We start from the raw sequence: 11456 nt of genomic DNA, 5'->3' as shown, positions 1-11456 counted from the left end.
ATTTAGATGAAACAAATATTGGGAACTAAAAATTACATACATACTTCAGATATTACAACTCAGTTTTTTGAAAGGATTTCTGAATTACCTTTGTGTAGGGGTCACAGATGGTCTTAACTGTTATCAAATTGCGGCCATTCTTCGGTAGAAACGAAAGTAGAAAATTTGAACCCTGTGTGCCGAAAGTGAAAATCAGAGGAAAAATAATGCAATGCACAGCACGTTGACATATCACAAAGGAAATGTACAATCCACCTTCAAATCAAGGACAGAGCATCCTGTCCCTTGAACATACAAGTGCCACTGGCCTGTGAAAATTTAAGATTGCCTGCAGAGGGCAAGAGAGATCAGTTGGTAGAACAATAGTCTGGCATTCAAGCAGAAGGTGGTTCAATTGCCATGTCAGGTACTTTCCTTTTCCTACTCTTTATAAATCTAGGACACATCATACACGAGTAAAATTTGTCAAAATCCCACAGTGCATGTACCAGTATGTGTTTTGCAATGCAAAAGCAAATCCTTTGCAAAAGAATTGCCTGGTGCCGTTTATTCATGTGTACTGTTTCTATTTCAATGAACAGTTCTCTGATTTCATCTCATTTGTACTGCAAAAGAAATACTTTTGAAGGGAATAAGAGGCCTTACTTGCACTTACACTGCAAAGTTGGTATTGTTAATTTCTAAACACTGTCTTAGATCCTGCTTTTTTGGGTCAAAAGAACAGTCCTGAAAGTCAGCCCTTCACACGAGCTAAACATCTCTAGTCACAAGCAACACGACACAAATCATGACCAGGAAATGCCTTTATCGCAGTTCAATCTGAGTAACCTTAGGACAGAAACGAGATAACGTTCATTGTAAGGACTTGCCAGGGCATGTCATGGACCTAACAGCACTGCAAAAGCATGTGCGGATACCTGTACAAAGAACCACCGCTCTTTTCTGTCATCCACACTAACTCATCAATGCCATACCTGAGACAATTGGGGAAGGTCTTGCCCATTCAGTGTCACCTTGTACACAAAGCTGTGGCCGGTCAGTCTGCACATCAGCCCATTCAAGCCCAGATGTGCATGGCCGATGAACAACACATTCCCACAACCTGTAAACATTAGTATATGCGCTGTTAACACACAACTTGAACATTCTTTCCATTCTTGTGCCAATAAACACTTCAGATATCTTCTACACTAGTCCAAAGAATGTTTAACAATTAGAGTCAATTCAAATGCACAAGCTCATAATGTTTCCCGGCTGGTAATAGATTAAAACAGGCATATTTTTGGAAAGCGTTCAGTCTGATTAAAGTTTGATCTGTGCTGTTAACCGCTCCATGCCGGGGATTCCTGATCTGGACACGTATGCTCTATATGCATGGCCGAGGTCTCTGAACTCGGACAAAGGGAACAGGGCCTTGTAACAAAAGACTGTACTCAGAACAAAAGACCAGGCTGCTGGGAATTGCCACAATTTTTTCTTTCTCAAAAGTGGAGATAATCCAGCCTTGTTTTTGAAACAGTAAACCACGGTTTGGGGCATTTAGAGCGAGCGGATTACCACTGGGGACAAAAGCGCTCCACCACCGCAGCGATGAGCCCCACAGCATCCCTGCATACTAATCTGGCCCCTATTGAAAAGAGGTCAGCAGCACACTGAGCCAGGTTCGTGAATAAAAGAAAGTTTTATAACACTGCACAATCTGGGCTCTTTTTACAAGGCTGCAGGCCTGGCTGAAATACTCAAGCGTCAATAGATTTTGTCTGTCAGGCTGACACCAGACAGTCCTTCACGTGTTTGTAAGTGTCCAGTAAATGAAAATAGGAACTTTTAAAAGAATTTTGAAAAAAGAAAAAAAACATGATAAGTATCCCGGCCCAGCATCATCAACATTGAGAACTGCCCTCTCCGTGGGCACAAGTGCATACACCTGCCAGTTGGTCCCCAAAATGGTAATACCTATGATGCAATGTTCTCTATACAAGGCTTTGTTTGCATTGGCCACTTCCACAACGTCGCATAGACGGCTCAATAAATAAGACATTACACCGAGACACAAGTTGGTTTGTTTGAAAAAAGCTCTTCCATGGTTCTTCTGCACTGCTTTTGATATGTGCACTATGCATTGGTCAACATTACATCATGTCACATGATTCACAATTCACCAGTCAAATGAAAGGGATCTTTTCTAGTTTTGTGTTATGTGCATACTGTGACCTTTTCAGGCTACCGAGCAACTATTTTAATGCACTGGCCAAGAACTGGCCACAGGCCCTTCCACACAATTGTCCCCCCCCCAACTCTACTGTACCTTGGTTGTGAGAGTACTGTCTGAAGTCGTGATTGAGGTAGATATGGTGCTCAGTACTCTCGCGGATTCGGAAGCACTGCAAGGGAAACACTGGCTTTGTGAGCTTGGCTGTGCCACACAGGTACTGGTTGATAGTACTCTCAAACTGCATGACCACCCTGGAAAGAGAAGAGCCAAGAGTTTCAATACCACAGACAACCCTGGGCAAAAAACAGAAAGTGCTACAAAGAAATGCATTAATGCCAATACTTGCCTCCAACCTCAACCAGAAAAGAGAACAGCAAAACATCTCTTTCTTTACATGGCTAATGCATGTATCAAGTGAAAGCATGCCAATGGCAAGGACTGTAGTCTAAACCCACACTCACATAATAAGCCGAAAAAGCAAAGTTTAGAAGAAAACCCAGCAGTGTCGATGTATGCTCAAAACACACGGAAACATGAGGTTCCTGTACTTGGATTTCAACCTGGTCAGAAGATGATACTCTGTGACCACTCTTAATCCAGTCTATGGAACACAACATGTGAACACACTAGTTAAATTAACACATTGTGTACCTGGCATGTGCATTTGTTTCTTCTCGTGCAGTTCAGAGATTTGGGGGAAAGTACTAATTTTTCCTGAATTGTGCCAACTACTGCTTCCTTCCCCATCCCCCCCAAATGCCTCTAATTCTGTTTTTCAGAGAGGGACAAACCTTGTGTGGACCTGGCCCAGATCACACAAGGTTTATACAACCTGGGTTTTAAAAGATATCAAGGTTGGTGCACTTGTCCATAGCACAGACCACCTACAGGAAATTTTGCACAAAGCTAATTCCAGACAAGAGTGTGCACCAAATCTCTCTCTGTCACTACTGATAGAAAAAAAATCAAGCAGTCTCACCTGTTAATGTGATTGCTTACGATGTCGTAGATGTCAGGATGCTTATACAGGATGGCAAATTCCAAGGCCGTGTTGGCAGAGGGGGTGGTAACGGCCCAGTTGGCTCCAAAAATTAACAACAGGTTGATAATCTGGGCATGACCTTTTTTGCAAGCCTGTTGGAATATGAACATCACAATGGGTAATAAATAAAATAACAACATGATCTTTACAAGCCTTTTCCATAAATGTCGATGATTTTTAGTTCAGACAGTGTTCACTTACAATGAGTGGTGATCTCGTATTAGTAGCTGGACAGTTACTGATCTAGAGTGGTCATACCGGCAGGTCCCATTTGTGACAGGTCATACATGGCATAAAAAATCAGGTTACTTTTCATAATTTAAGGTTACATGGAACTGTCACAAAAGCACAAAGACATTCTTAAGCATACTCCTACCTATCAGATATTACAAATACCGTACCTTCATCAAGGCAGTCTCTCCTGTTGTAGCCTGCTGTAGATTGACATGGGCACCAGCCTCCAAGAGGATGGCGACTGTGTTGTAGAACCCCTGTAAACAATCACAGCCACCATGGTCACTATCTGTCAACTGACTGTCTCTTACCAAAATGCTTCCTTTGCATTCAAGACACAAGCATGCAGTTAAATCAATGTTTCATAAAAACTACAGGTGTAGAGTCACAGTGAGTAGAGTCACTTGTTCTTCCACAGAGGAACAGACTCACATTCTGATTGTACTGCCCAATTTCCATGGATAACCCACTGTAGTTAATTGAATGAAATTATTGTGTTTTTCTCCTGTCCTCTGATGCCAGTTCCTGACCAACTACAGAAGCAAGCAAACTAAAGTTTCCCCTTATTCTTTCCACAAATGAGCACCTCATAATCTGAACAATTTCAGATTTTTATTCTGGGTAGTCCTTTTCAAGATGACAATTATCCTACTCTCTCATTATTCTTATCAGGGGCCTTCCTACATCCTCCTCAATCTCCTACCTTAATCTTAAACTTAATCATGGTGGACATTTAACATGTGCCAATGAATTCCATATGTAGTGCTGCCAGACGTCTAGACTTGTCCTCAAGCTCCAGTGATTTCACACAGGACTCAAAACAGGTTATGGAAGTAGAACAAGTGTGTAGAACTTGGCAGCAGAGTTTTGAAAATGCAACGTGGTAAGAAGTGCTATGTAAACCTTGAACAAATGACCACCAGGGGCAGCATTTATAGTCCAACTTTGTGAAGTCTTACCACATCTGCAGCATACATCAGAGGGGTCAATCCGGTTTTGGTCTGCACGATGTTGACCAGGGCGCCATTGGCAATCAAAAGCTTCGCAATCTCATCATGTCGGTACATGCACGCTTGCATGAGTAGTGTGGTGCCGCAGGCTGGGTCCTGCTGCTCCAGGTCGTGGGTGCCATTCAGCCACAGGGCCTCCCGCACGCGCTCAGTCAGGCCGTCTTTCACGGCCTGTTTCAGGGCATCTACAAGGGAATGGCATATGATTTTGAAAGTTTAGAACACATTCTTTGATTTCCAAGAGTGATTGAACACTGCAAATTTCTTGACAGACCAAAATACTGGTAATTTGAAGTTGATTTCATTGATATTTCCAGGTAAATGACACAGGACAGGTTTAACAAAGAGAAAATTCACATTTTTGGATCCCTGATTTACAGAAAGAAGAATCTCAGTTACTTCTTCCAAAAGTGCACAGTACTAAAGCCCAAAATGTGGGTAGAGATGACAGTTCTTTTTCCACACTTGACAGGAGTGGCCACACACATCGAGAATATGAACCTGCAGCATGAGCCAATGGCATGTTAAATCTACGATACGCTTACCATTGGACAATATGATGGGGGACAGTCCTGGTTTGGCCCAAGGCTCTTCGGTTGAAGTATCTTCCTCAAAATCAAATTGGATACCACCTGGAAAAGCAAAGCTCTCAACATCAGCACACAAAAAAAAAAGACGCATGCGCATCGCTTCAGATACCGGAACGCGTACCACCCACGTACATGTATACATGTACATGTGCAATATTTACTATGTACCCGTGCTATACACTCAAATTATGTCAGAATTCATGTTCAGTCATTCAAATGCCAGTTTAGGAGTAAAAATGAACAAGATGAAATCAGACGGAGGAATGCATCTGTGACAGTTTACTTGAATACGCCTGCATACATGTACATGTGCAATGTGGCTTGCAATGCGACTTGGTGGATAGAGAGTGGCATAAGACTACCTTGCACACAATGTACGTACTCGGCATGGCCTATGATGACTGAATACTATGCATTTCATTTTGTGCAATAGCTGTTGAACGGCAACAATGCAGAAATCAGCCCTAATTCAACATATGGCATGTCTGGTTTGGCAGGATCCTTGTACACGTACAAAGTTAAAATGTAGTTCTTTTCAACAGTATATTCATGTAAAATCTCCACAGACTGATTGCACCCTCTAAGTCATGTGACCTAAATGTACAGTGCGTATCAACAACACAGCAATATGTGTGTGTTGAGTGTTGTTTACAAACAATACAGACAAGTTATGGTATAGTGCTCGGCACATCAGTAGTTTAAGTATGGTACGGGTACCTACAGTGTACCGTCAGTTTAATTTTTGGTACAGGTAAGTGATAGGTGGATGCCATGTTTGTGGATATTCAATACCCACTCTACTGGTACATGTAGGTTCGTGACTTACATGTAGCGGGCGCAATAAGCCATTTGCGACTTAAACTTGAATGAAATCTAGTACACTGAGTTATTTGATTGCACACAAACGTAACAATTTTAATCCCCAAGACTAAAGACGCTGTTGCTAAAACCCACGATTCGGGGCAAGCTTTTGCATAGCGACCACAATCGATCTCTGGAATGGACTGGTTCCTTTGTGTCCTTCTTTTCCATTGAGAACAGTGTATTGGTGCAAGGCGTCTCTTACGTAACTAAGCTTGCCCTAAATCATGAGGTATAGCAACAGTGTTTTTAGAATGGAGAATTCAAATTACATGTATTACGTTCCATGAATTTAAAGAACTCAGAGTACCAGATTTTATTCAAAGGTCACTCGCAAAAGGCTTATTGGTCTACTATGACACTAAAGTCTACACTTTACGATACAGCAAAACAAGCCATGCTAAAAACACAAATCAAGTGGAAAGAATGATCCCGTTTCTCCTGATGAAATCAATACCTTGCTTAGGGCATGCCCGTGCAAGCAATTCCTCTATTTCACTAGGAAGGGACGGCTCACTTTGCAGAATGCTTTTGGCAAGCGAAGCACTTTCTACAAGTAGCAAACAGTGAAACACGGCAAATGAAATAAAATCAAGCAACAAAAAGCAACATAAAACGAAAGCAGGTTGATGAAATATTTGAGAAATATTGTGGGCAAACAAATATACATGTACTGTGCATGTACATGTACGTGTAGTGCATGTATGTGGGTAATTCCAGAAACTGGGGTCTGTTTTTTCATGTCCCTGTCAAATCCGACATACGATTTTGTAAGTTCAGAACACATTTTTTAATTTCCAGGAATGATGAGTTAATGCAAATTACCTGCCAAACATAATTATCGAAATAGTTTGAAATTAATTCTGGTGATATTTCCATGTCAAATAACAAAGGTCAGATGTAACAGGGACACAAAAATGCCACATTTTTGGACCCCTAATATCTGAATTTACCCATATCACGTACCAGTGCAAAGCAACAGGTCCACAATTTACAATTTACCTTTGATCAATTACCCTCCTTTCTCGATTAACAGTTTTGATAAATTAAAGGCTGACTTTTTAAAAACTAAATGTACACTGTAGTTTCATCAACAATAACAAAACAACAAAGAGTCTGTTCAGTATCTATATGTATGTGTACCGGTACCTGTTCCGTATGCACATGTAAATTTATGTACACCTCAAATTTAACACATAAGTGCAATAAACATGCACCTGTACATTCCCAACTGTCCACGAATTTCATCCTGTAAAACCCATCATCTACATGTACTTCTGTTTTCAATGAGGAAATCCATGACAAAAACTATGGAAATGCTGAAACTGTTTAAACTGAGAAGTACTGTACACTGTGCATGTACACATGTATATAGTTTTTCACCATTTTCAAGACCGCACAGAACTTCCACAGTGTAGAGTTAGCAACACATTGACAGAGAACATTGCAATCCAAGTTGCTCCACCTCAAATACATGTATGTTACAGACCAGTACCACACACGTACACCTGTACTTGTGTAACACTGGTACATGTACAGCTACATGTAATGCAGCAGTCTATGTACCAGTACAAATGTATAATGTATTAGTTATAAAACCAAGAAAATGCGTTAGTTTAAATTGCAAAAAACAAGTTTTTTATTAAATATGATTAAAAAAAACAGCATGCAAACTACATGCACACTAATGGAAAAAAAATCAAATTTATCAAAAGCAATCAAATTGAAATCTTATCCCTAAACTAACATATAATACATGGAGACATAAACTGGTAACAGACCAGACAAGTACCAGTAGTCCTGGAGACCGTCATTGGAGTGGTACATGTATGGTACATGTACATGTACATACCCAAACTCAAGCCCTTGTCAAATGTCAATGTGTTACCCACAACACTACTGTTGTCATTTCTTATCAGTAATAGTTGTTAATGGGATTTCAACAGATAAACATTGGGCTAGGGATTCAGGGAAGGATGACTTCAAAGTGCATATATAAAAGCATGATAAAAGTAACTCTTCAGTACTTGTAAAAGCATGGCAAATGTGATTCTTCATATACCATGTACATGTACAGTTTAAACAGTGATTTTCTTGGTTGGTGCTGAAAAAGAAATGACACAAAAAGGGGAATTCTCCCCTAAACATAAATTTCAATACAAACTGTGCACTGGGTGAGTTCACAACTTCAGAACAAACGTGTAAAAACTAACAAGGCTTCAAATGAAACCTTTCCTCTTTAAGAGACTTGCCAAAAGATACCTCTGACAGAGTATGTTTTCTTCTTCTTGGACTCCCATACGTTTATCTTGGATTTGGTCTTTTTGGATTTCTCTTTCTTCTTGGTGGGTTTTGGGCGCTCTGTCTTCATGTCATGTGAGGTACAGCTTTTTTCCGAAGGTCGGTCTTTCTTGGTTGGGTTAAGGGATGGCTTAGTACCTGCTTTCTTATGGTGTTTATGGTGTTTCTCTGTATACATTACACATATACACAAGCAAAACATGGCAGAAAAATGTATGCAAACCACACCACGACAAGCAAAAACATGTGCAAACCAAAAGTGTTCATGTACAGAAAGATGAAAGAACGAAGCATGCACTCAACCTTTTGACAACACCAAAGCAGATGAGTACGTTGAGTACCTAGCGCGCTGAAAAGTTTGGTCTTAAGTTTCATATGTGTATGTACCTTACATGAATGTATAAGTACTTTGCCTAATGCACACTACATGTAGAACTGGGTCAGTTAGACCATTAGATCTCACGTGTATATTCCTGCACATTAAGGAAGAGAATACATTTTTATCAGCCACCAGTGTGACTTAGGAAAAAGGTACATGTACATATATACATACTTTCACTACTGGCTTTGCAAGCCGTTACATCCCTCCTCAGCTGACCTGCTGGGTATGTTTTCCCATCTGCGTTCTTCTCGGTTACTGACCCTTGATGGTGCTCCCCCAAAAAGATGCCCTGAGTGGGTTGGCCACAAGGGCTCAAAGGTAGCACGTTGGGCAAAGCCATGTCTGGCGGCTTTGCAGCCTTCTCTTGACCGCTCCTCTTAGCAGAGTGACCCATCATTATGGGATCTTTCTCAACAAAATTCTGCAGCTCCAGCCAGGCAGGTACCTTGTCCGGAACTGGAGCTGTCCTCTGGGGTTCCTTCATCTTGAAACTGCAAGGCTTTGAGTGGCCAAACACTGGTGCCACATCCATGGCTTTGACTGTGTTTGCAGGCGGCAGTGTGTCCAATGGGGTCATCGAGGCAGCATCTCGAGTTATGGCAGTTTCTGTCGATGCCATCGCAGGAGCATCAGAGAATTTGGCAGTGTTGTTGTTGCTGCAAAGGATGGTAGTGGTGCGAGGAATCTCTTTGGGGGTTGGGCTGACCACATTTTTGGCTTGGAGGGACACTTTGTCAGCCAAGTCCTGGCCTAGATCACGGACGCTGTCCTTAGGGTGGGGCGCTCCCATCGTGCAACACTCTGGGACAGCCAACTCAGCACTGGACACCAATACGCTACCGTTGTTGTTGCTGCTGCTACTGCCGCTGCCACTGCTGATGCTGCACTGGCTGGAGACTTCCCATGGTTTCCACACGGAGGGGCCCGGCCCCTTCTGAGAATCGTCAGGGGACTCTGGCGTGTCTGGGATTATGCCAGCACCAGCTAGAGGGACTGGTGGAAAGTTTGGCGTGGGGTGGAAGGTTGGAGAGTGACCCTGGGGTGATAGGTGTGAGGTAGATTGAAGAGGCACACCTTGAAAAATTGGCTTGCTGTCTGCTGAGGGTGTCAGAGGAACCTGAAGACAAATAATCAGAATCTTTCATGTAAAAATAATGTGATTCTGTAGGCATCCCCATACTAGAATGCAAGAAAAAAAGAAGAGGAAATCCAACATAAAGAGTTCCGCAAGTGAATCATAATAACTGAAATGCCTCGCTATCGAGATGTTGCATTTAGAGTCATTTTCACAGTTTCATCCCATTCTTTATATGGCTCTGAAACAATGTACATCATGTATGTCCATGAGTTTTTTCCAGACATGTTTCACCCCCCAAAATAAACAGTACACTGGAGTTGACTTCAATTCAGAACACATTTGTGTTGTTTGTAACAGGAAACCTTAGAAATCCTTGATTTGACAATCAAGAGGCACTCACAGCTTGAGAAGTGGATGGTGTACTTCCCATTGTTTCCAAATGCAGTGGTAGCACTCTCCTTATCTTGTCTCCCTCTCCATCTTCCTCCGCCGACTGACCCGAGAGCTGTCGCCCATAGTTCCCATTCCTGGTCTTTTCCTCCAGCTTAGCTACAGTCAGTACCTCCTCCACAGACAGGCAAGAGTCGGGTGTGTGGAAAAGGTTGGCGGCATTGGTCTCCCTCTCCAGGATGGAGGGGCTCATACTGAGTGTCTTCTGGGTGGCCGTCTCCAGGGACCCAATCGCCTCCAGGTCGATAAGGGTCTTGGGTTTGCGGTTGCCGTCTTTCTTGGACTTCTTGTGGCGATGGTGGCCGTGACGGTGGTGCCTGTGTTCCTTCTTGGTCTTCTTGGTTTGCTTCATCTCCTCCTTGGCTGCCTCTAGTTTCTTGGCATCCAGGTAGGCTCGCCGGCTCTTCACCTTTGAGTACATGTCCTCCGGTAGCATCTCTCCTTCTCCCAGAAAGGGCTCATCCTTGACCAGGCTGGGCTTGACATCTCCCACACTGTCTGGGGTAGCTTCCTCCTTTGCATCACCATCCTTTACTTCCTCTTTCTTGGGGATAACTTTCTGGGTCCTCTCTCTGGACATGGCCCATTCTTGCTGCTGCTTGTCTGGGTCTTTGCCAGCGCTCTCTGTGGACTGGCCGCTCCTCTTAGCATCCAAGGTGGCTCGCCGGCTCTTGACCTTGGAGTACATGTCCCCATCAAATGTGATCAGGCCCTTCTCTAGGTTATCCCAAAATGGGTCCTTAAGGGGTGGGGGTCCTTCATTGTCACTGGAAGAGCACTTCCTATTGGACTGACCATTGGCTGTCTCGTTGTCTGAGGCATCTTTCTCAGATGATCGTCTCCGTTTGGGTTGGGCAGTAGCAGAGGACTCTTTGGGTGGGGTGCGCTTCTTAGGAGATTTCTGTGAATACAATAGGAGGAGTATATCAAATTAATTGACCAATTTCGCATTTGTAGTTAGTACCAAGTAAGACATACATGCATAGTATACTACAGTACCAGTACATAAAATTACATACATGCATGTGGTGAAGTTAAAATTCACCATACAGGATTCAGATCAGGAAGAAAGGTTTAAATATTTCCTTCCTTGGTTCAAATACAAAAACCAAGGATGCTGGTAATTACTCAAAGCTATAGTTAACTGGCTTAGTTATTACATGTATACATGCCAGGAAACTCCAATCCATACTTCATGCAGTAAAACTTTCATATCCCGTGTTCCACAATACAATGTGTTATTTTTCAAACTTTATCCACTGAATTCAAAACATTTTACTTCATACCGGTAGG

The 11456-nt window shown here is 42.4% G+C and overlaps 1 protein-coding gene across 4 annotated transcripts in view; it reads right to left on the bottom strand.

Annotated features, from left to right (window-relative positions):
- Positions 1 to 11456, bottom strand: part of LOC110990429 (uncharacterized) — a 33551-nt gene that overhangs the window by 8350 nt on the left and 13745 nt on the right. The window contains exons 3-13 of one of the 4 annotated variants that reach the window (XM_022255430.2): positions 10114 to 11064; positions 8807 to 9752; positions 8215 to 8421; positions 6410 to 6502; positions 5047 to 5133; positions 4451 to 4686; positions 3659 to 3748; positions 3195 to 3349; positions 2309 to 2466; positions 975 to 1102; positions 89 to 172 (exon numbers count right to left, since the gene is read on the bottom strand). In XM_022255430.2, coding sequence (XP_022111122.2) covers positions 89 to 172; positions 975 to 1102; positions 2309 to 2466; positions 3195 to 3349; positions 3659 to 3748; positions 4451 to 4686; positions 5047 to 5133; positions 6410 to 6502; positions 8215 to 8421; positions 8807 to 9752; positions 10114 to 11064 — 3135 coding nt within the window. The remainder of the gene's footprint in view (positions 1 to 88; positions 173 to 974; positions 1103 to 2308; positions 2467 to 3194; positions 3350 to 3658; positions 3749 to 4450; positions 4687 to 5046; positions 5134 to 6409; positions 6503 to 8214; positions 8422 to 8806; positions 9753 to 10113; positions 11065 to 11456) is intronic. The other 3 variants (XM_022255431.2, XM_022255432.2, XM_022255433.2) reach the window with 3 other exon arrangements.

Source organism: Acanthaster planci, linkage group LG15 (genome assembly GCF_054643075.1).
Source record: "Acanthaster planci isolate LZ-2023a linkage group LG15, COTS_SCS, whole genome shotgun sequence".
NCBI lineage: Eukaryota > Metazoa > Echinodermata > Asteroidea > Valvatida > Acanthasteridae > Acanthaster > Acanthaster planci.
The sequence above is the reverse complement of the archived record's forward strand: the minus strand, read 5'-3'. Positions and strand labels throughout refer to the sequence as shown.